This window comes from Gobius niger (genome assembly GCF_951799975.1).
Source record: "Gobius niger genome assembly, chromosome: 6".
NCBI classification, from domain to species: domain Eukaryota; kingdom Metazoa; phylum Chordata; class Actinopteri; order Gobiiformes; family Gobiidae; genus Gobius; species Gobius niger.
The window spans coordinates 14,009,024-14,033,716 of NC_136857.1; the positions used below are offsets into that span (position 1 = coordinate 14,009,024).

The following is a 24,693-nucleotide window of genomic DNA, read 5'->3' on the forward strand; positions in this document are numbered from 1 at the left end:
TGAAAGCTGGCAGCTTTTCTCCTCACTGTTTACTCAGGCTCTTGGAGCTTGGCACTTACCAAACAGGAAGCCAACTGGTCCAGACAGGGAAAAGTGATCCCTATCAAAGCCAGATAATGGTTTCCTGTACTTAAGCTGGGGTATCTAGATGGAAATAGAATGAAGTGCTTAAAAAGCTTATTAATGGTAAGGATTACCTGCATGTGCAAGCATCTGTTGTCTTTCGAATATTTAGCTTTTCACCCCATCATTATATTGTGGTTAATGTTGTTCTTCCTGTTTCCAGCAGAGGGCAGCAGATGGTTGTCGAAGGGGACCGCTCTGTGATGCTGGGCCTCAGCCTCCTCTGTCAGGACCTTCAGCGGGACGACGGCCCAGTAACTTGGCCCAACTGACTGAAGATGAACTCTAGATCTGTCCCGGGATACTGAAGAAAGCAGCTAGTTGTCCAGCTGCTGTACATGCAGGACTTTTTTTACTGTCTATTTATGTTGCTACTGCCGGGCTGGACCTACACCGGGCTTAGCAATGATGGGGCAAATGCAGAAGGACAGATGCTGGAGGAGTGACTGCTGGAGAGCCTATCAGTGTTCACTAAAGGGGCTCAATCACTCAGTGTTACAAGTGTTTTTTGCTTTTTATCTTTTTCATTTCAGACTCTTTGGAAGGTCAAGGGGAATTTATTAATGAAGAAAATCCATTCCTGATTGGGGCGGTCACTGGAGCTGTATGTGTGTGTGAATAATTTTGGGACGTTTGAATGTGTGAATGCATGAGTGATTCTTGTTCAGTTTTGGACCTATTTTTCCAAAGCCACACATGGTAAAGGATAGGCCTACTGTCAATTCCCCATTCGCCAAACCTGCCAAACAAGATCATGCACATTAGTCTGTCAGCTCAGAGAACTTTCTTTGCCACAGTCTTGAGAGTTCAGCACACTCTCTCCTATTCTGTTTGACTTGCCCGCTGTTTGATCCAGACAAAAAAGGAGCAAGGGAGCCCCCTGGAGGTTTTTTTCTGGGTATGACGTCACTTTGAAAATACTTCGCTCCTTTGGTAATTCCCAAGGAATTGCAAGTTGCAATCAAAAGAACTGTGTTTCTCTGGCTCTCACACATTTGTGAGCAAGGCCAGTAGTATATTTCCCAGGTAATACTTCTCAAAAACTCACCTCAGTTGTGAGTCCTCACATCAAAAGCTTAGCACAAAGTTTACTCTAACGCCAGTGCAATGTAATTTAAGATATAAAATAACAGATGCAGTTAGATTTGAATTATGTGCAACAATAATTGAAGCATTTCACTTTCTTTAAACAGCGGTGCCAAAACAGCTCTTTATTTTACGCATCAATGCCAGTTTTTTGTCTAGATATTTTTGTGTTGTTACCTGCACTAAATGATCAGATAAAGTGACAAAATGTGAAACATTTTCTAATTATTGGGACGGAAAGAACGTTATTCCACCATAGGCCAGTAGAGGTCCCCACAATGCTATAGATAAAATGAACTGTCTCATGCAGTTGACCCAAAAACCCATAGAATATAAGTCATATTTCACAATATGTTTTAAATGAACAGTCCGATATTTACACATCACCAATGAACGAGGCAATTTTGCATGAAACACTAAAGCCACTTGTCAAACTCAACAGACCTTTAGTCTATGCCATGTTTGATTGACAAGAAACTGTTGTATCATATCAAATAAAAAGTGTCTTTTTATTGATATTAGGTTTCTGTATATTTTTCACTAACTGAATTGGAAAACCTTTAGTGATTATTACTTTCGCAGCTGTCAGACCTAAAGTTATGTTACAAAGACAATGTATTAAACCTGAACAACTTTTGGAAAGGCTTCAAACAGAGGAGATAGGAGGCTGGTGGATGAGCAGACATCTGGTTGGCTGGCCCCTGAATAAAGGCTCTTTCTGGGCAGTAAAGCAGCGGCCGATCGTAACGCCCCTGTGAAATATGGAGGGGTGCAGGGACAGAGGGTATTAACTTTCACAAGGGTGCAAAATCAAAGGGAGTTCCTGTCACCACCAAGGGGGTCCCAACAACAGGGGTCCCATTCAGAGGGGAGCTCTCCGCTGTGGCCTCTGTTACATCTGTTGACTCAATCCTCTCTATTGGGGGAAAGAAAACAGTCATTAAAGCCACATGACTGTGAACTTGATTGCAGAGGGTCCAGTGAATGGCAGTTGTATTGACACAGAGGTGTGAACATCTTTGAACAGCCCACTGTGTTCTGTTGGGACGGCTTCCTTCACACCTCCTCTCAATGAGCTAGGATTATCATTTAAATAAAATGTTAGATCTTCAGAGGCAGCAGGAGGTCTTCACACGTTTGGTCAAAGAGCTGTAAATAGTTAAGACCATTGAGTACCCTTAAGTCGATGTTCTTCCCATTCATCTGTCAGCGCCTTGGAAAAAGATCAATACTTAAAACTAGCTTTGGTTTGACATGTATAACGTTTATTAAAATGTACATGCTGTGCATTTAAAATGTTGAAGACATTTGTACATCATTCACAAAAAACATATTTGGATGAATGGTACTTCTCTTCGCTGGCTAACTGCTTAAATCTGTACATCAAAGTCTTCCATCTCAAAAAGATCTCTATCTTCAAAAACACAGAGAGCCTTTTTAGCGAAAATAACATCTGCACCAGCAACCCCGTGTCTTCAGTTCACTTAAAAAATATTCTGCTGCACCCTTTAGCCACACTTACGGCATATATTTACTTTCAATTGTATACATAAACATATTTAAACAGCTGCCACGTCCTTCAAAAGGATCATATATTTACATTATTAATTGTTTAAAGTTTGCAGTATTTTGGGAACAGATCTGAAAGGCTTGAAATAGAATTTATGTTCAGGTGTGTTGTGTCCAAAACACATTTGGACCAGTCTCTGATGTAGTGCCACTTTAAATCAAAGTGATATTGATTTAAAAGTTTAGTGCAAACAGCTGGCAGTCGCTCAGGGAAAAGTCTTGAGTTTAAAATTACATTCATTCTCTCTTGATGTTGTTGAGCAGAGAGTCCGTGCTCTGGGACGGTGGTCCAGAACGGCTCTTCCTGGTCTGGTGGGTCTTGACGTGTTTGGAGAGGTGGTCGCTTCTCATGAACCTCTTGCCGCACTGCTGGCAGCCAAAGCGCTTCTCACCAGTGTGGGTGCGCAGGTGTCGCTGCAGCTCGTCTGAGCGCGTGAAGCTCTTTCCACAGAAAAGCCAGTTACAGATGAAGGGCCGCTCACCCGCATGCCAGCGCAGGTGCGCCTTCAGGTGCGACGTCTTCTTGTACACTTTACCGCACTCAGGGATGTGGCAGATGTGCAGTCTCTTCTTCCCAAACTCCAGCCCCCCGCCGTTCGTCTGGCAGTTTGGACACTTACACCTCCGACATCGTCGAGTGGAGCTCAGTAAGCCTTTAGACGTGCCCTGGAGCAAAGCAGCGATCTGAGGCTGGTGCCCCAGGACCAGCTGCCTGCCCAGGCTGAAGTGGTGGCTGGAGGCAGAGGCGTTGGTTTGGGGCAGGCTCCACCACTGCTGACCCTCCTCATGACCCCCAGGAATGTGGTGACGTCCCGTAGAGTTTTGCAGGAAGCTGGGGAAGTTCTGGGATACACAGTTGTGCTGAGAGTAGTAGGAGGCGTTACTTTTGACCGGGGACAGCTCAAAGGAGTAGGACGAAGGCTCGGCAGGGGGAGTGAGAGGCAGTTCGTGATGGTGGTGTGGGTGGTGATGATGGCCCAGGCTCGACTGCATGTGTCCTGGGAACTGCACCTTAGGAACAGTGAAGTGTGTCCCAAGGGTCGAGCCAGGCGCCATGTCATTGCTCCAAAGTTGAAACATCCCAGAGGAAGAGCTGACTGCGCCCTCGTACGGGAACTGAGAGCCCTCTGAGCCCATGGTGCCCCCCACCTGCCAGGCCTGGCTGCACGTGGTGGCCAGGAAGGACAAGGCGTTGGGAGCTCCTTCAGGGGACGAGCTCGGCGTCCGGTCCTGGATAAATTCATAGGCACATAATAGAAAATATTATCATAAAGTTGAAAACATATACAACAAAAATAGCCTATGTCTATTAATAATAATAATAATAATAACAATAATAATAATAATAATAATAATAATAATAATAATAATAATAATAATAATAATAATAATAATGATAATGTAGGGCGCAGAACATGCTCAGAACAGTCTGTTAGAATGATTGTAATAATGTAATTTTCACTGTATTTATTTTTATTTATTTTAAATGACTCGAGAGGTAAAATTCAGTGCATGAAAGTAGAAGTTATTTCTCACCTGTAAAAACGTGTGCAGAAAGTTGTCGGTTCTTTGGATCGTCAGGGCAGCCATCTGTGCTGAGACCAGACAAGACACCTGCGACACAAACCGCGCCGGCAACAAACGGCGCCAAAAGTCTTCAACTATGAAAACAACAGAAAAAAAGCTCTTCACATTCGCCTGGAATGAGACCGTGACAACAGCTGTAAGTTAAAAAAAAACACTCTATATCCGCTAAACGTGTCGAGTCCAGTGCAGTTTAGCGCGATGGGTTCCGCGTGTCGGTGCGCAGTCCGTATATCCGCGCGCTCATCTCAGAGGCTGCGGCTGCGCGTCTCTTTATAGAGGGCAAAGGCAGCTCTCTGCGGGGTCTCACTGATGCTCGGAGCCAGTCAATAGACAGGAGGATAAGCGAGGGCACGGGGAGGGGGCTGAGGTGAAGGGGAGGGCCACTCATAATTTCACTCAATTTCAACCAAATGCTGGCCTGACCTCCAGAAGAGACTCCGCCCCCGATTGTTCAGCTCTAAAGACTGAAGGCGTGATAAGAAACGTGCTGTAACACTTCTTAAACGGTATTAACTCATGTGTCTCCTTTCCTGTGTCAGTATTTACTTTTTCAAAAGGTTCAAACCTTTGTCGTGTCTCTGCAGCTCTCAATTCCACAGAAAGTTGCGCACAGCCTGCAAAATGCTTGTGTGGCAGATTTGAGATGTTTAGCAAACGTAGTGAAATTTACTCTCTGGGATTCTTTTCTTGCTTTCATAACTCCAGTGTGGGAGCCTGGTAAGAAATGAATCAATATTAATATTCATGACTGGCTGCAGAGAAACGACAAAATCCTGTTTAAAATGTAGCATTACTTATTTCCATCACATTATTATAGCCTGCATGTGTTGTTTATATTAATCAATTTAGATGTTCCTTCAAATAGTTATACATTCTTGCTTATCACACAGCTATTTTGCACTTAAAGCAGGGCCGGAGCTGCAGTCTAAAGAGTATTTAATGTACTTTCTTCTCTCAGCTCTGCAGCAGGCCCGCCCCCCCGCCTCTCCCTCACAAAGCTAATTGATAAAACTCAATCAAAGCAGGCCTTCTCACCAGTAGGCGACATGTCACAGAGGGCCACACCGTGTGACACTCTCACATCACAGGGTTCAAGTCGAGGCCGCTTCAGATGTGTCCGTTTAATGCAGATTGGGGGCTTAATCTCATTCCGTAAGTCTGCTCACCATTACAATGTTAAGAGTTTAAATCTGGGTTTCTCATGTAAATGCCTGGTTCCTGTCTTTAAAAGGCTGCTGCATGTTTCTCAGACTGTGATCCTTAAATAAACAGGGGTCAAACAGGAGGCAGCTTAAATCGGGTCCATCTCTAATACAAGTCATATTATTATTTTTAACACATGATTGTTAGAGGAAAGTTACAGGGCTTTTTTGAGTAGAGCTGTGTTTTTCTAGCCCAAAGTTATTCGTGACATCTATCCGACTTTAATTTACTTTTTCAATGCAACTTTCTCATTGGATTGAATAGTGTTAAAAAAGGGAAGCTCAGATTGTGATCCACAGAAGGCCCCGCCCTCCCAAAAGGATGATAGTATTTCGCAAATAGGCTGACAATCACTGCCAAAAACCTGAGCATTTATCAAATTAAACAGTATTTTATCAATTTGATGTTTTATTTTTCCCCACAAACATTTGAATTTGTCATCAATAATAACCACCTCTTGCAATTGTAATAGAAATGTTTTTTTTAAAAGGGCCGACAGTGGTGCAGATAGTAGACGGGGTCGTCTTGTGGCTGTTCGAATCTCGCAAGTGATAACTGTCGCTGTGTCCTTGGGCAAACACTTCACCCGCCTTGCCTCTAGTGTCTGCATACACTGTTGTATGAATGAGAGTGTGGAAGGTGCTATCGCTGGGTTGCAGGTGACATCACAGCTTTCTAAAGGCCTATAATATTATATAGAGGCTAAATTATTTCGTTTTTTTTTTTTTTTTTGGTGTTGTACAAAGAGATCATGAACCCAGTGACTGATATTAATGATCATTTTTGCAATTCATACATTTTCTTTTTAGCTATGACTTGTGAAAGTGTAATGTAGTTAATAGGAAAAACTGGCTCCTGCCCCCCACTGGGTCCGGTGACATAATCACTTTCTAGAACCTGCAACCCAGCAATATAAGATGTTACCTGTATGATGCTTTCAAAAAAAAGTTCAGGAACTACTGGGATCTAAACCAAAAGATATGAGCCAAAAACTGGTACTGAAAAGAATGTCGTGTATTCTTCAGTTTCCACCTTTTCATGCCTGGTGGGTGCAGGGGTGAGACATGAGATTGGGTTTACACGAACGAGGCGATATTTTGAAACATTTTGTAATAATGGATAAAGATGAAATATATCCTTTTACCGAACAGTTAACCAATATATTATGTAGACATTATGTTAGCTATTAACTGAATATTTAGTACAATCACGGCGTCTACAATAAGTATATTGGATGCAGCGCAATCAAATAAAGGAAAAATCCACTATATTCATCTACTCAGGGCCAAAAAATGCTTATGGCTGTTTGAGATCTTGGCCCACGCCTACATGGTGGGTCATGACACAGCACGAAAGAAAGTTACTTGGTTACTCTACTATGTCAAATAAATAATACAAAAAAAATTATAATATGGCACAGATACAGAAAAAAGTATTGTTCAGATCCTGATGTAAACTGTAGTCTGAAAAAGCTTAAACAAAAAGTGGTAGCCAGTATGACATTAACAAATTCAAACATTTTTATTGTAGAATTGAGTGTCTCTATCATTGCATAAAAATATAATCACAAACGGAAACTTAAACATGATCCCGTTACAAACATTTCTGTTGCTAATGTGTGTGGGAGCCAAGCAGAACCATAGTATTAAGGTCCAATATCAGAGAGAGATCTTTAATTATTCACATTCTTTTAGTCTTTCTTGATATCTCTCAGCTAGTTGTTGCATCTTTAGTTTGTGAATAAACATAACACCGGCAGCTTTCTCTGGGATTGTGATCTTCCGTTGTAGAAATCATCAGTGCAGTGTTAATGCTTTGTAACGCCCCTGGCTTTTGATCCAATTTATGTGAGCAAATCCTGCCGACTGCGCTCCAAATAAAACAGCATTGGTTGCTAAAAGACACATTCAAGGCCTCATCGTGCATGTAAGTGAATATGCTGTAACCCACAGACGGAGAATGAGGAGATTTAGGATGAAGGATGCTCCGTCAGAGAAGTCCCGGACACAGGGTTGGACGGCCCTGTGATGCTGAGGTAGAGGAGCGGCGTGTCTTTGGTTTATTATGGAGCAGAAGTTGTTAATTACCCTGATTCTTATTTCCTGTCCCCTCTCTCTCCCCCCTCCCCTCCCCCTCGCTGCCTCCCAGATGAGTGGCTTTGAAGTGCAAAGTACTCTCTCCTCACTTTGAACTGTGAAAACAATGCTCATGTGGTGCTGCTTACCTTCCCCATGTTAGCTCATTTAAATAGACCTGGATACGGCTTCTCCAGTTTTCAAGGGAAAACTCATTTCCAGAGAAAGAGGTCCCTGTGTTCATTAAACAGCTGTTGAGATGGCGGCTAATCACCCTCTCTGCCATCGCGCACACATAAATACACACACACACACACACACACACACACACGCACACACACACACACACACACACACACACATGAGCAGTCACTGGGACGATCTGGAGAGAGGCCTCAGATCTCACATCACCTTTTCCCCACCATCGTAAATATACTATGTTTCTCTGCACTTTGTTCTTTTATTTCTATATATTTTCCCTGCCTATAATATTAGAAATAATAGTTTTCTTGCAATCTGCTCTTGTGTCTTTTAAGAGTTAAGTGCGGGCAATAAAGTTCCTAATATTTTATCTCACTCTACAGTATCTTAGTGTAGACCAGGGGGAGGAGACCATCTTCGGCCCGACCATGTATCTCTGCCCCCAGATTTTGAGAATGTTACACACATTTGAGCTCTAAAGATCAGTAAGTCAAATCTTAGTCTACCGTATGTGAGGAACAAAACGTTTTTTTTTTCTTTTCTTTTTCATGATATAGTTTAGATTTGAGTAAGCGTTTAGAGGCTCTGCCCAATATCTATTGACTTGGCCACACACGAAAGTCAAGAATTGTGTTTTAGAGACATTTGAAGTGCTTTTGCATCGCAGCAGTACGTTTCTGGGTCCGAATCCCGGCCTGCCTTCCTCTGGTTTCCCCAACACTAAAAACATGTTGGTCTGGTTGGCTCAGAGTGGCGGTGTGCAAAGTCTATTTGATCTGCACAATTTTGTATTATGACAAATAAAACACTTCACCTTTTAACTTAAATCTATTTTCTCCATCGAATGAGGGACGTGTACATTATTAGATGTTGCCTAATATCAGATCACACTGAATTATAAATGAAAAGATTTACAGTTTCTTTATTATATGTTGTTTTTTGTTCTTATCATTTTCTTGGTGAATGAAGCACTGGCTGGTGCTGAGAAGCTTATCTTTAACACTGTGAGATCTCAGCTGCGTGAACTAAGATATATTGCTTCTTGACAAACACTTGCTAAGTTCAAACATGTGTTGCCCCCCAAACAAACCAAAAACTCCAAAGAACTCTCACTTTGTGCCTTCAAAGATTGAACCAGACGAGGCTTTTCACTATAATATAATATAGTTTCTTATCATTCTGCAATTGTCTACGGGATCCTCTTCTTAAACACTTGCTGTTCGAGCCACTGGTGGCCTGTTCTCAAACCAATTGTTAGTGCAGTCTTTATGCGAACCACTAAATCTGAGCACTCACATCATAGACTGTGCGCGAGGCTCAAGTCAAGCTGTTTTTATCGTGCCTCGGAGGCAGTTTAAAGGCCCATACACGTCACTAAATTGTCCCAGCTGTCTTGACCATCTGTAGAGAGAAGGGCCGGGCACAGAGCCTTTGTGCTGGTGGTCATGTCAAAAAGCCAATTTTACAGCAGCGCACTCACTCTACGACCTGCGTGTGACAAATGAGGCCTAATGGATGAGACAGACAGCACGGAGGAGCCTGCTGCTGCCAACTCTTAACCATTCAAAACTCAAACAGGACAAGATGGACCTAAATTACCATGACACTCACTGTACCGGGCAATAATGCCAGCTGGACTCTACTGGGCCACCACTCTGCGGCTCTTTCCTGTCTCCCACTGTGCGCCACATTGACAAATACTCTATACAGTAAAACAATTGACCTCTGACGACCATGAAGTCATTTAACCCAGGCCCAGTTCACTTGTGTTTCTGCAGCGCGTCTCGGTTAGGTATGTACAGTTTACATAAGTGGCTGAGTTTCTGACAAAATATTTGAAAACTAGTTTTTCTAACCACCACGGTACTGTGATATAATTAATACATCAGGGAAGAAGTACAGATGTGTTCCAATTACCGCTGAAACAAACTCAATTACAGATGGAGCGTGCGGAAGACCTGGAAACCACTGTTCAGATCAGTGTTATTCCTTTGCATTAGATTGTTTTGGCTTTCAGTCGCACTGCGAATGAGGCACAAGTGAGTGTACTGCTGTTAGATGGAGAGTGATGCTATCATTTTGCATTTAAATGAGGGAATTAACTTTATTTAGATTTTTCACACATAAAAAATGAAAACAGAGCTTGATTATGTTAACCCATATGAGGCATCTGGGCTAATACGCAAAGAAAGTCCCAGGTTTGACTGGACAAGGCCTTTCTGTGTGGATTAATCTGCGACTAAAAACATGTACAATATAGGTTCCCCTCTAGGGGGCAGGACTACCCTGAAAAAGAGATTGTGAATTCTCAGTGGGACTGGGTTAAATTGTCAAAATTAACCTCCTAGCCCCCGCCTGAACCGAGCACATTATCTCCAGTTCGACTTTACCATCGAAAAGTGACCCAAAAAAGCTACAAAAAAGTGACAAAAAAGATAAAAGTGCAGCAAAAAGGTGACAAAAACTCAACAAAAAAGTGGCAAAAACTCAACAAAAAAGTGGCAAAAATGAGATGAAAAGAAAGTGGAAAAAAGTGACGACAATATGGCAGAAATGCGAGGAAAAAGATCAGTTTAGATCAGTTTTTTAGCTTTCAAATGATGCATGACACATGGCCTATAGGCTGTCAGCTCTCCATTCGAGAAGCTTTTAGATTTGGGTAAAGCTGGATTGGAGATTAACTGAAATAGAAGACTATGTTTCACTTCTCAAATGTACCTAGATTTTTTTTTTCCTTGTAATGTTAATATTTATTCTGTGTCTTTTGCTTCTTCTTTTTTTTAGCACCTGTCAGTAAACACAGAGGGAGATGAAAGCTGTGAAGCAAACCGGTCCCAACTAAACTAAATATCATTTCACTTTGTTCAAATTACCGTCAGATAAGAGTTGAGTTTAATCCTCAACACATAATGGAGACATTTCATTCACAAAACGACCAAATCTACAATGAGGGAATTGCTCTTTTGATTCCTCCACCATTCTCTGGGCTCACAGCGGGGTTTAAGCAGATCCCACCCCTGTAGTAGATTTTACTCTGAGCTAGGTGTGCGAGCTGCGAAGAGGCATAATTATTCCCTGATCTCATGTCCATTAGCGTGTACAAAAACCCCAAAACCTCCAGTCTCGGGCAAACGCGGGCAGACGGCACGCATCTCCGCTTGTCAGAGAAAACTTTTATCAATACCAAGAGCACTTGAAGTTTGTTTGCATTTTGTTTTCCAGCACTCTTAACAACTTCAGAAGTCAGATCACAGGAGTGTGTGATCAAAGCGCTTCGTGGTTAGTTCTGGAAACACAGGAGTGCTACGCCACGCTTTGATACTCCACATCAATATTTCACTTCAACAATCACTTGACATGCACCATACTCCCAGAGACAGAGAAAAGAGAGAGACAAGACGCTGGGAGAAGCGCGTTGAAGAAATCACTGGGTTTGTAGCAGCTTTCTGTGGGCAAGATTTAGACAGTGTTCATCATTTCCTTTTTATTAGTACGCTGGTGTGGTTCTAGATTTCGCCATGAGTGTTTCGATTGTGTACTATATGTATTTACTCATCTGAAACTGAAATGACCAGCAACTTTTAAGATCTCCAAGTTTAAGTCCAGGTATATGAGCTGTCCATTGCAAGACTTATTTATGAGATTCTTTTAACTAACTTTTTTCATATCTGACAACTCAATCAACCCAGCGAGTCAACGATATTTGAGCATCTCTACTTCAATTAATCCTTGACAGTTTTGATTGCTCACTCGTATGAGAAGAGTCATGTGACGTGGCTATGGCTTGTCTCTGCGGCTGATTTGAACAGGTTTCGGCGATGTCACCATTTGCAGTCCGACTTTTTCAGGACAACATACCAGGTGCGTGAATGCAAGAAGGGCGCTTTGTCCTGGTTTTATGCCCCTTGAACACAGTTTTGGATTTCACGTCCTTAATCCAGCGACAGTGTTTGTTGTCCTCTGTCCTGATGATTTTAGCGCCCAGTAGATATTGTATTTTTTCCTTAAAGAAGAACTAAGTAACTTGTTTACCTTAATAAATCCTTTCTTTAGTCCCTCTGGGGTTAATACAAGTGTTAATGGGATGATTAGGGGGTCTTTTATCTCCCCCTGGTGTCTCTGGGCAGAAAACCAAAATTGCAACTTCCCTGCCTACGGGTCAGAGGCCCCAATACACACTAATGGAATCACAAAGACGAAGCAAACAGGCTATCAAGCAAAGCTGCGGGCTAGCGCCAAACAGTGTTTACAGCCCGATTTGAGTGAAGAGATTATCTCAATTGTGTAATTGGATGTACAATATCCTTCTCTCCCTTTGTCTTTTCTGTAAGCATAGTATTTACTCTCACGGACTATTAATGAGTAGAAAAACGCAACATGCGCCTGCAGTGGCGCTTATAGCCTCTAGGGGCATGAGTTACTTAGTTCTGCTTTAAGGGCCTATCTCACCGGCCTCGAGACTAGTTGGAGACTCGAGTTGCTGCTGGTCACGTAGATGTCCCCGAGGCGTCCCCTGGAGATGAGGCGAGTCTCCAGGTAGTCTTGGTGAAAACTAACAGGTTCGATTTCAGAGGAGACAGCATTGAGACTCCTACGCGGCCTCAAGCAGTTGTGTCACGAACACCATTTGTTGTCCACAACCTGTGAGACATTTCTGCATTGTTTCTGAGACCTGTCGGATATCAAGGAGATCTCAAAGAGACTGCATACAACTCTTTGAGATATCCTTGATATATAGTGTTCGCAACATTGCCACAGCCAGGCCGTATCGACATCTCAGAGAAATCGAACCAGTTTTCACCGAGACCCTGCAGACTCATTGCCAGGGCACATCTCAGACTAGCAGCTGAAGTGTTGCAGAAACGTCGCAGAGACTGCCAGCAACTCTCTCCGGTGAGATGGACCCTTTAGCAATGTTTGTAGGTAAAATAATCTTATTCATACTGTATATTCAGACAACTAACGAATGAACTGTCTTTAGTAGTAGTAGCAATCTTGTTGGAAGTCTACTGGCAGATTAAATGGATTGCATCTTTTTTGTTTATTTTGAACAGCCCTGATTTTGTTTCTTTGCACCTTTTCAAACCACTTTTCTTTCTCCACTTCCCACACAAGTGAACACCTCATACTTGAGTTTCACATATGCAAAGTCAGGACACCACAGTATATGCACTCAGTAACACCACCAAAGCTAAAACACTTGTCAGTGAGAGAGGAGCAGAGAAGATGTTTCATGTTTTATCAAAGACGCGGAGTACAGGAAGTGTGCAGTGATAAAGAGAGATACAGTCCATCTGCCAAATGTCACTTTCATGCTACTTCAAAATCATTTCATCATCTCGACAGGATATGACATGCTTTGAAGGTTGCGGCCTATAAAATATGGGGTTTGATCTGGAAAAGGAGACACGACTTGTAGCAAAGTTATAACGAACGATCGGAAGTCAATCAAGAAATTCTTTCAGTGAAAAGGCAATAGGTTTAACCCATGCCTGTCATTATGAGTATATCAGATCATCGTTCAATAAATGAAAGATGAACAATCCTTTTTTTAGTTCAATATTTATTGTATGTACCTTTATTGGGATGGTGGTGGGGAACATTGTTCTACCCTGTGATCTCTTAACTATAGAATAACATCATCTGTGCTTTTTTGTTTTCAAACAATAAAACAGAATGTGTTGACTTATTTTTTGTTAGAGTTCAAGCATGTTTCAGGGAGAAAAGTGGAGGATTTCTGTCATAGTAATGCAAACGTCAACAACTAACTGGCTAGTTCAAAGCAGGAAACGTGAATGCTTCTTAGGGTCCGTCTAGTAGCCAACAAACATCTTCCATTAAAGGACTTTTATCATTTTTCATACAGAGTGCCTCAGACTTTTTTGACCTTTTGATTAGGCTACTCCACCTCCTGCACTAGCTCTACACAGCCTTAATCTAGTCAATTTTTTCCTTATTATTACAACTAACTGGCTACTTTACGTTTGGTGAAAATGTCTTATAATTTAAAGCAAAGATATGTCTACTTTTATAATACATTGAAGGACAAAACCCATTTTATTCCACGACTAAAACAAATAAAGAAGGGCCCAGTATATACTGAGCTAACCCGAACGCATTGCAAATAAAAGAACTAAACAAAGCTTTACTGATAATGTCTTGAGACATTGCAGAGTCCCAAGCCTGGATAAATGGAGGTGGTTGTGTGAGTAAGCATTATATACATAGATCTTGTCCAAATGCATGGGAGGCAGTAATTTGTTAAATTATGAAGAAAGCAAAATCCCATTGAGATAATGAGATAATGATGTATTCTTATTTATGCTAAAAGTAGCACATTTTTGCATACACTGCCATTTATTTTCAGCCATTTCCCTTGCACATTTAAAATTGATGATAACTAATTTACTGTAGATTGTTTATTCATTGGATTTGTCGTGCAAATTCCCTAAAAAGATGAATTCCCTACAATAGCCTGTCTGCATAGTGGCACACAGGATAAATAATAAAAAAGTGCAGACAAATGGAGAAATAAACAATGGTATGATCAATCACAGAGCGTCTCCACATGCGTTTACATCGTCGCGAACAAAGGTAAATAATTAGCGAGGACACTTGACAATAATATTAAGAGAACAGAGAACATTGTGGTGTGTGGGACCAGCACAGGCTGCTAATGGAGGCTTGTACAGTGGAGCGGGGAGCACCTGTCACATGAATATATGCCTCTGATCTACCTCTGCATGGGATCAGACGACACACGCTCCTGTAACAGGCAGGAAAATCATCAGAGATAATTAGATGATAAAATACTTTATTTTCACATAAGAAATAAGAATAAAAAAAATAGTTGCAAAACAAGAAATATTGTGTATTTATTGATGACTGTCAAATAGCATTGGGTTTATAAACTTTAAACACATGACTTTTCCTTTTATACATTTTAAGGTTAACATATTACAAATCATAATTACTTATTGTATCGCAATACGTGTCGGATCGGCCCCTGAGTATCGTGATATGTATCGGATCGTGACAAAAGTGGATCTTCCCAGCCCTAGTTATTACTCACTTAGTTTCAACATTTTTGTAGTTTTGGTTATATTGTTATTACAACTGACTCAGGAGTGTATTCACGTACTCTGTCCGAAGTCCACATAGTGTTTACTTATATAAACTACTTAATTATTTTACACACAGTATGTTCTGTGCATGTTCATGTATGCCATAGCTCTTCTGCCGCACAAGGTAAGGACTTAGATGGTGATTCTCAACATTATCCAGTGGTAAAAAATTTAAAGAGAGCAAGTTGGCCATTTTGCACTCACTTCTGCCACCTCAGGTCTTACGCGTAACTGCAGGTTCTATATTAAGCTCGTGCACGACAGCACCCCAGACCCGAATGAACAACTTTTTGAGTGACAGTGCAGGATTTCAGAGGCAGTTGTGGTGAATAGGTCTGGGCTCATTCTACGGACATGGCTGGAATTTGTAGGGGGAGGAAAATATTTAGTTTTAGCATTTTTAAACTCTGTATATTCCATTTAAGGACAAACATTACGGTTAGATTGCATTGCACCCTTTTGCACCCTGGGCCTGGCCACATAAACGTTTTGTCTCCAAGAGTACGCGCTGTTCCCACATTTTCAACACGTCCATTAACACTGACCTTTGAGAGAATATTGAACATACGGGATTACACTTTTCAGGTCTTTTACAAACCCATGGAGACAGGATATTGTCTTGTTTGCAACTAAGTCAGTGTTGCCTTGATGCAAAAAGATGAGCTGAGCAGTTCCCCTGTAGATTTAATAGTAAATGAGTTCATCTGACGCTGTGTGACGCTAGGCCCTCAGTCAGATGAGAGTGTAATTTGAGGGGAAGTGTCACCCTGTCACCGACCCATCAGCCCTGTGTGCGTATGTGTGCTTTATACGGCTGCGCGCTCACCCATCCACGCTCTGAGGAGGAGGAGGAGGAGGGGCCTGAATGACATGCCGCCTCTTTCATCTGACTCTGCTGGTGTAATGTGCACCACAGTAACTTTAATTGATGACTACTGATCAAATACTTGCCTTTGAAAATAGAATATTTGGGATTGTTATTTTCCACTTCAGGAAATGTGCAAAAGGAATAGTTAATGCATCTGATGAGATGTTGGTATATGATGGATTAGTTTGGAGACTGGAAACTTTAACTCAAAATGATTCCCCTAATTTAATGATTATTAACAGGATATGATTTTCATTATTTGACCATTTCTTAGTCGTAGAGGTCATTTTGTTCTTGTTTTTTTTGTATAATATTCTTTCATAATGTAGACTTGGTTGAAAATGATCACGTTATTATTATTAATTTCTATTCTCAACTAAATTTGGTGGGCTCAAGCAAACAGAGGAGGTTCATATATATGGTCAGAACCAAAATACATATGAAAATATATTGGCTCTATTTTCCGCGCTATTTAAACTTAACTTGAATACACTTGTTAGCGCAGCGACACACCTGGCTCGAGCCCGCGTCTGTTCCTCGGGAGACCCCAACCAGCGCCTCACTGTCATTCAGACAAACACATAGTGACAGTCAGTCTTCTCTGTGTCAGCGCCGGGGCCCCTCCGCGGGACGCAGATTCCGCACTTTTCCCAATGCTCAACAGAAGGCTCTGCTTTGCAAAACAAACCAACAAACAGCCGACCTGAAGTGTGTGATGAAAGAGTAAACAACATGGCTGCGCGAACATGCCCCACAACCATGACACTTCCTAAGTAGGTTAGCGCACACAGGGTAACCTCAATTAACAACGCGCTTCGACGGAGAGAGAACCGGGACGTCCTGTCAGTGGAGAGCGGCCACTGCTTGGACCTTGGCCTTCGTCAAATCCAAAAGGGGGGAGGGGGTCTGCCCTAATGCCCCCAGGCGCGTACAAAGGAGTTCATTATCAAGAAAAATTACCCAAGTCAATCTCTTGATGTTGCCTAACTAATTGTAAAGCAGGGGGATTCAAAAGCAGATGTTGCATTTCAAAGCTGTTGTGAGCGAGGAGACAGGTTATGATTTATGCTAAAACGTGTGGCTTCAAAGAGGTGAACGCTGCTTCTAAACAAATTGAACAAGTCAAGCGCTATTCACCCAGGACCGCGATGGGAGCCCGGTGCACTCAGATCAGAGGAGCGCGCCTGCCGCTTGTAATATCACTCAGCGGAGGAGAGAAGAGGAGAGAGAGGGGAGGAGGGTGGTCCCTGTGGGGGTAGAAGGAAGCACACGGGGCTAACGCTAACGCCTGTGCACGGATACGCAGCTGCAGCTACACCTGTGCAGCCCACCCTCTTGCTGCTCTCCCCTCCCGGTACAGCGCGCAGGGGTGGGGGAGCACCGGGAGACCTGACACCCTTTCCATGGATGGCGCTATTATTTGGGAGGAGATCTAAGAGTTGGGAGAAGATGCGAGGCCCGTGTCAACATACTGATGCAATTTCAGTAAACATTGATAAAGCTTGCTTATTTGTTGGGCAGATTGGCGGATGGGGGGGTCCAGGGGGTGGGGGGTGGGGGGCGGGGGGGGAGTCTTTCTGGCTGTTGTCTGCTCAATCTGCACAAGCTTGAATGAAATGAGTTGGGAAAATGAATAATTTCTGAGTCCAGCAATGTTAAATCTTCAAGTGGAAAATCGATTCGGAAGCATAGAATCATATTGCTATTTTCCACGTCGGTTTACATGGGAAAATGGGTGTTTAAATCGTGTAAAGAATGAGAAACGGTGGTACGGATGCTAGATTTAACATTACAGGCGCATACCTTACACTGACGCCTCCATACAAGTAGAAGGGAAAAATGTGTGGACTTCTCTCATAAGTCGTTTTCTGCCTGTTTTCTTTCAGTTTGATGCAGCCTAAATTGGGACGGGAGAGACGAATTGCTAAATTTTTAATTAACTTCATAACATCTGCACTTGTGCTTTGAGAGAGCTGCGAGATTTCCTTTTAACCTATTCCAGCACATTTGCACACCAAGGTAAATCTTGATGCTGGCACTCTTACAGAAAGGAAAGGGGGGGAAAAAAAAAAAATCAAAAATGGAAATGAACTCTCACTTGTGTGCGCAGATCAAAGAGAGAGAATTATTCAACTTTTTGCCATTGCTTGATCTTCAGAAAAGAAGAGGAGAAAGTAGGGATGATCTAGAACCTTTAGATGGAGTTATGTGTTAATTTTACGCGTGCACATTTTATCATTATTTTTATGCTGGAACTTGGCTCTGGCCTCTGCTTTAGGAGGCGTCCAAAGTGGGAGTGGGGAATATAGGCAAAAAGAAATGTATATCACAATTTAGATTTGTATTAGAAATTACACCACACTATACAGTAGCTACCCGAAAGCCTGCCATGTTTTAGATGCAGTCTTTATGTTCTGAACACAACAAAATAATGTGCAAAAATTTAAGTATAAAGCTGTGCAGGGAAACGCTCCCTGATTTATATGGCCTTTTACGGCAACTCAAAATGTCTGCTTTTTACTCTTCAATGTTGAATCTGCCTGACATTATTTTACAACAAGACAGAATTGTTGATATCATTATGTTTGACCAAAGCCGCGATCCTGATATGACAATCCCTGCAAATTGGGAGTTCACATTTGATGTATCAGGATTCAGTTTTATATTGTCATAGTGCTAACCTCAAACCCAAAGCTTAATGTTTCGATTTTTAATACATCCAAAGATGCCATTTAAAGCAGAACTAAGTAATTCATGCCCCTAGAGGCCACACGCGCCACTGCAGGTGTCGTAGCATGTGGTGTTTTTTTACTCATTTTTTGTCCGTGAAAGTAAATACTACGCTGACAGAAAAGACAAAGGGAGAGAGGGATATTGTACATCCAAATACACAATGGAGATTAAAAAAAATGTCACTCAAACTTGGTTGTAAATACTGTTTAAGTGGCGCTAGCCCATAGTTAGCTTTGCCCATTAGCCTGTTAGCTTCTTCTTCGTGATTCCATTATTAATGGTGGCTCCGACCCGGGGGCAGGTAAGTTGCAAGCATGGTTTTCTGGCTAGAGACAACAGGAGGAGATGAAAGGCCCCCCAATCGTCCCATTAACACTTGTATTACCCCCAGAGGGACTAAGAAAAGGATTTATTAAGGTAAACACGTTACTTAGTGCTGCTTTACTGAAAGACATTAAACAAGAAATATACAAGATAAGGCAAACTGTTTTAAAAAAAACATAGTAGTTAAAAGAGGCTATTTAAACAAAAACTGCTTTTAACTTAACTTAACAAGACAAATAACACCACAGTGTTATTTTTACATGATCTTTAATCACGTAAAAAATAACATGATTAAAAATAATCATGTTATTTTTTACAGACATTTTCCAGCTGTTCCCTGTCGCATACATTTTTGATGCTCATCTGTGTGAAATTGGAGCACCTTTCCTCGTCCCCCATCCGAGGCACCTGCACAGGCCATCCTCACTCCGCTGCTACTGATACCACTGATCACCAAAGACCCGCTGCAACAGATCTCCCTTTGATTCACCACACAATAGTGTCTCTATAGGAATCGTGTGCGGGTGCTGGACTGTACCCTGTCACTCCACAAGAGGACACTGCTCTCATACTGTATGTAGGCACTAAATGCCTTGTGTTCCAACAGACTATTGCATTTCATACGCAGTTAGTGGAAAGTTGTTTGTACTGAAGCATTTACTTATTTTTACCTTGGTTGCAATATTGTATTAGTCACAAAGTAACGATGATAGAAGTAGCATTAGAGCATTAACTCCAAATGAACTTGTTTACACAATTAAAATCAGTTTGCAAATTTCAAATACACTCTTTTATTTATGCTTGCATTAGAAACCATGATGCTTTTTTATTTGTCATTATGGACAGTATATATTCACATGTTTCTCACAGTAATTCATCAAACCCCTTCACCATATTTTATTCACGCAAAGCATCTGTCAATGTAAATACGAGAACAAAAAGGCTGCCTTTAAACCCACAATAATTAGCCTCAGGGGAAAGCTCAGTCGGGGCATGCCGGTCAAAGGTACAAATGACATCCTGCATTCGATGTGAACTTCGGGAAACATTTCTCTGCTCAGGTTAAACCTAAAATAAGACATGACAGTTCATCTAAGATTATACATTAGACATGTCACATAAAATGCTCTTTTTTATTTTTTTTATTGTCATCTGCTATAAAACAGCATCACACTGCAAACAGTAATCTAGAAATAAGTACAATTGTCTTGAAATAAGGTAAGAGCAACCTTTCTCATGAGACAGATTTTTTGAAAGTAGTTACTCAAGTCAAGGACAAATTGTACTTATTTCTACATTACTTTTTGCAGTGACAATACATTTTACTAGGCCATATCCAAGCCCTGAGAAAAAGAGAGTACAACCCTCAGAAGTTTTATATTGCACTATTCTGGACACTCGCTTTACATTACATTATTTATTGACTCCAAGCGGTGGTGATAAACCACTTTGTAACCACAGCTGCCCTGGGGTAGAATGAGGCTGCGAGTGGCTCCTTCGACCACCACTGACTTTTAATCAACAAGACACTTCCAAAGTGGGTGGTGTCTTGACAAAGTACACAATAGCTGTCTGCACCTGCAGGGATTGGACTGATTATTGAACGACCCGTTCTCCCATCTTAACCACTGTTGCCCCAGAAGATCCCATCTTCCCAATATATTACTGAGCCCAACATGCTATGGGAATTTGTGAAACATGTTTTCATTACATTTTCAGCAAGGCTTTATAACAGATCCAGAGAATTGAATACGCTCCCCTTCACTCACTTTTTCCAAAGTGCTACAAAGGGTTGGAGTGTGGCCTTTGTGTGCATGCGACCATCAGATAACACACAGGACAATGGCACTCCACATCGAGCCCGTCCCATATGAGCAGGAAGCAGTGGCGAGGGTCGGGCGGAGCCTCTGGTCCCTCCCTGGGGTGTGCTCAGCCCTGACGGACCGCACCGTCGCGCAATGCACACAGAGCAGTGCCGGAAACCAGGAGCTAATGGCCACCCAGCTGGAGCCAGGACTGTGCTTTGAAGACAGACTCATTCAGCTCAACCACAAGAGGGGCAAAGTGCACAGGACTGAACTACACAAGTGTCAATATATGACCTGACCATCTGTATTTGTGGTGATGCATGATTTCTCTGCATAGGCTGGTATTCTCACTTATATGTAGGTCTGGGTACCGTCAATTTGTTTTTGATACCGGTACCTGAACGATCGACACCTATACTAAATTATTTGTCATATAATAATTTACATGAAAACTTGAATATAAGGATTTAGTATTTATTTTCGCTACCTGCTTTTGATACTTTAATTTTTTTCGATACCTGTAGTGCCTAAACCTTTTGTTTCCCGATACCAGACTGGTGTTTTGCTCCATGATGGAGAGCGGTGTTTTCCTGGACATTGCTCAGACTTGGAGATTATGCAGTAGGTGATAGTCACTCCTTAACCAGAAATTATACAGCTTTATTTAGGGTTCTCATATTTTCCTGGGACTTGCAGACAGGTTTTGTGTGTTTGTGTTTGGTGATATCTTAACAGGCCCAATGACTGAAACAGTGTTCATTCTCAGTCATCCAGGTAATTAAATTAAAAATGGAGGGGTTGCTACCCAATGAATGAATGAAAAATATATAGAGAGAACATGAGTACTCCGTAGTACATTTATACACATACAGTTTTTTGTATATTGTTGTAATGTATGAGGTAATTTTTCTGTGCTTTTGTTACAGATTACAGTACATGAGAGTCTGACAGTGCGCCCACGTCCACAGCCTCCACCCTGCTGCCCCGGGCTGGTACGTGCCTCTCTCTGTGTCCTGTGCCGCCGGGGTTTGTGAAACTCATTGAATAGATGAATGAAGTTCCTGGGCTAGTGCCAATCCTAAACCTAAATCGTCTCAACACAGGCACGTAAGTAACAAGTTACACAGAGAAAACTTACTGAACAGCACTGCCTCATCTTAGTGTGTGCCAGGTAGTGCACATGGATCTATGATACTTAATAAAAACTTTAAATTGACCAGATGATAATGATAGAGATCATTTATGTGGTATAAAGAAAACAAATAAATGCTAAAATAGGCACAATGCTTTTTTAAGACTTTTTGTGTTAAAGCTGAGTCAACTTTTTCAACTACGTCAAGAGAGCGTGGCTGCACTGGTGACTTTCAAGAGCTCTCTGAATCTCACCCTAAACAGAAAGGCTGTTTTTTTCCTTCTGTTTATTAACGATGAGCTAAGAGTCAGCTTGTTAAGCTGTGACAGCACAGCCCCTAGTATGTTTGTCCATATGCTAATGGGCTGGAGAGAGTTTAAACAATAAAGTGAGCACTTTCACAAAGCAGTTCAAGGCTGTGTCACTATAGTGCGTAGAAAACACAATGCTTTGGAATGAGATAGGAAGTGACATGCAATTTTAAGGTGAGTGCGCTGATCCAAACACAAGTAGAACTGGTGTGTGAGCACTACAGACAAATGTTTTGTCTGTGGGGGCACATTTATCCATTGCTTTCTAAACCTGAAATGAGTATGAATAAATGGTGTTTTCCATAATTGTTCCTAATGTGTAACATGTAGTTCCAATGAAACAACTCACCAAGATTTGGTTAAACAAACGGAAATTCAAACATGTTCATGTTCTACAACATGGTTCAAGTCTGAGCATATTGTTTTGTGAAGGCATTTGCCCTCAGTCTGTAATAGATATATTACATGTACAAGATACCTGTGGAAATGCACCAGTCTAGACAGACATATGTGTTTGATAGTCTCCTCACAGAGGTCAGACAGGACAGTGTTATCAGTCTCTAAGAGGAAGGTCAGAGGGGAATTCCTTTTGTTCTCTGCAGACAATCTCATTACCCACCAAATCAAATAGATCATGCTTTCTCAAGTTTTTATAATGTTGCATCTTAATCTGGGTTGTGTCCTTTGGGAGCAGTGGACTTTGGTGTTGCGTCATATCCCGCCCAGGAGATGCACGACCCAGATGTGTGATGAATGGAGCTGAGGGCAAGGCGTGGTCCAGGTCATGTTCATCAAGAGACGACAGGAAAACAGTAACATGCTCCAAGAAGCACTGATGCACGCAACTCCTCATAATGCTTGGATTCAATATGTGATTTCTCTTTAACAAACACATTAACAGGGGTGGGTAGAGCCAATATATTTACTCAAGTAAGAGTAACATTACTTTGAAATAATTTTACTCAAGTAGAAGTAAAAAGTTGTGACCAATATAATTTCTCAAGTTAAAGTAAAAAAGTACGTTTGAGTGAAAAAGTCTGATTTATTTTCAGTGACACCACAATTGTGTGAAACAAAACAAAATCATGTTTAAATTGGGATATTTACAAAGAAAAGGGACCGACCTCTGCTAGCGCGCTAGTCCGTATCTGATGTGATGTGAACAAACTGCTGGCCTCTGATTGGCAACGAGAGAGTGAACAGCACTCACTATTGACACCCAGGTCATACGGATTTGATATTTCACATTTCAACATCGCACGGCTGTTCTAAAAGCCCGATATTAGCATTCAGCCGCTGTTTGCGCAGCTTTAGCTGATGTTAGCGTAACATTTGCGTATAGCTTACCTTCATAGTTGTATTTAGTGGTTTCTTTTCTGTTTTAATACAGCTTGGCACCTCTGAATGATTCTATAACCCCACCAGAGGTGTGTGCGGGGTAGAGTCGATACATGCTCGTAGATTGTGGCGTGCGAGGCCGGGTGGCGCTATGTGGAACGACGGTTTTTAGGAGATGGCTTAGGACGGCCGGGTCTTGGTAGGTTTGCAGTGATGCCATACTCTTTCCATTTCTGGATGGTGTATTTAACTGTACTTTGAGAAATGTTTAAAGCTTTTGAAATCTTTTTATAACCTAACCCAGCTTTATACTTCTCAATAACTTCATCCCAGACCTGTCTGGTGTGTTCTTGGACTTCATGATGCTGTCTGCTCCACAATAGTCTCTTAACAGACCTCTGAGACCATCACAGAGCAGCTGTATTTGAACTGACAATATATTACACACATGTAGACTCTATTAAGTCATTGGGTCAACATGTGATCATTCAGAAATATTCATTCAACTTCCGAAGGCAATTGGTTGCACTAAAAGGAAAGGGGGGCAGGTACTTATGCACATCCCACTTTTCAGTGGTATCCTTCTTTTATGTTTATGGTCCATAGCGTGGCAAAATGTTGAAAGTTAAAGGGGGGCCGATACTTGTATGCATACCACTGTACCAAGGAGACAGTCTGTCTCCTCTGCTGTTCTGCATAGGTCTGAACCCCTCAGCAAGACTGGCCATGGATACCGACTATACATCCGGTATAGCACATTTAAACAACAAAAACGTCTCCAAAATGCTGCTCATAAAATCATTAAAACAATGAACAGATGCGATACTTGCGATTGTTAGTAATTGTTAGAGAAATAACAATGATGTTCGAGAGGATAGATGAAGAATAGGCAGCAGTCTGGATGTCTTATGCAGGAGAAGTTTATTTACCATCGGTGCGGGACCCGGAGACATGAACTCGAGACATTGCGCTAGCCCTACCATTCAAGTCTGTCTATGCTTCCACAGAAAAGGGATAAATACCCTCTCAGAGCGTCATACTGATACGCAAGCATTCAGTGGCTAAGAGTGGGCGCCTGAGCCCCACAGTCAAGGTTATGACAGAGATAGTACGACTGTACAGCCTGACCCAGTAAGATAAATGGCGATTTAATGTTATCCTCTAACACTAATTAGCCTACCATCAAAAAGAAACAGATTACAAATAAAACA

General features: G+C 41.8%; 3 protein-coding genes across 4 annotated transcripts in view; 2 read left to right on the forward strand and 1 right to left on the reverse strand.

Moving 5' to 3' along the window:
* Positions 1-1,684, forward strand: part of arhgef25a (Rho guanine nucleotide exchange factor (GEF) 25a) — a 34,961-nt gene extending 33,277 nt beyond the window's left edge. The window contains exon 16 of one of the 2 annotated variants that reach the window (XM_079558924.1): positions 290-1,684. In XM_079558924.1, the coding sequence (XP_079415050.1) occupies positions 290-412 (123 nt within the window). In that variant the 3' untranslated portion in view covers positions 413-1,684. Of the gene's footprint in view, positions 1-286 lie in introns of both variants that reach the window. The other variant, XM_079558923.1, reaches the window with a different exon arrangement.
* A 785-nt stretch (positions 1,685-2,469) lies between these two features.
* sp5l (Sp5 transcription factor-like) lies at positions 2,470-4,701 on the reverse strand. The gene is made up of 2 exons (XM_079558688.1): positions 4,315-4,701; positions 2,470-4,008 (listed from the first exon to the last, which is right to left on the reverse strand). The coding sequence occupies exons 1-2, from the start codon at positions 4,366-4,368 to the stop codon at positions 3,016-3,018; spliced, it is 1,047 nt and encodes a 348-aa protein (XP_079414814.1). The 5' UTR covers positions 4,369-4,701; the 3' UTR covers positions 2,470-3,015.
* A 14,491-nt stretch (positions 4,702-19,192) lies between these two features.
* LOC306963986 (myosin light polypeptide 6) overlaps positions 19,193-24,693 on the forward strand; it is a 164,509-nt gene continuing 159,008 nt past the window's right edge. The window contains exon 1 of the mRNA XM_079557793.1: positions 19,193-19,198. Within this exon, the coding sequence (XP_079413919.1) occupies positions 19,197-19,198 (2 nt within the window). The 5' untranslated portion in view covers positions 19,193-19,196. The remainder of the gene's footprint in view (positions 19,199-24,693) is intronic.

What these genes read in the sequence shown, in the direction of transcription:
- sp5l (XM_079558688.1), bottom strand. Translation starts at nt 4,368, where the DNA reads ATGGCTGCCCTGACGATCCAAAGAACCGACAACTTTCTGCACACGTTT. An exon ending in TTCTGCACACGTTTTTACAG is followed by an intron (nt 4,009 to 4,314) that starts GTGAGAAATAAC and finishes GAATTTATCCAG; the next exon opens with GACCGGACGCCGAGCTCGTC.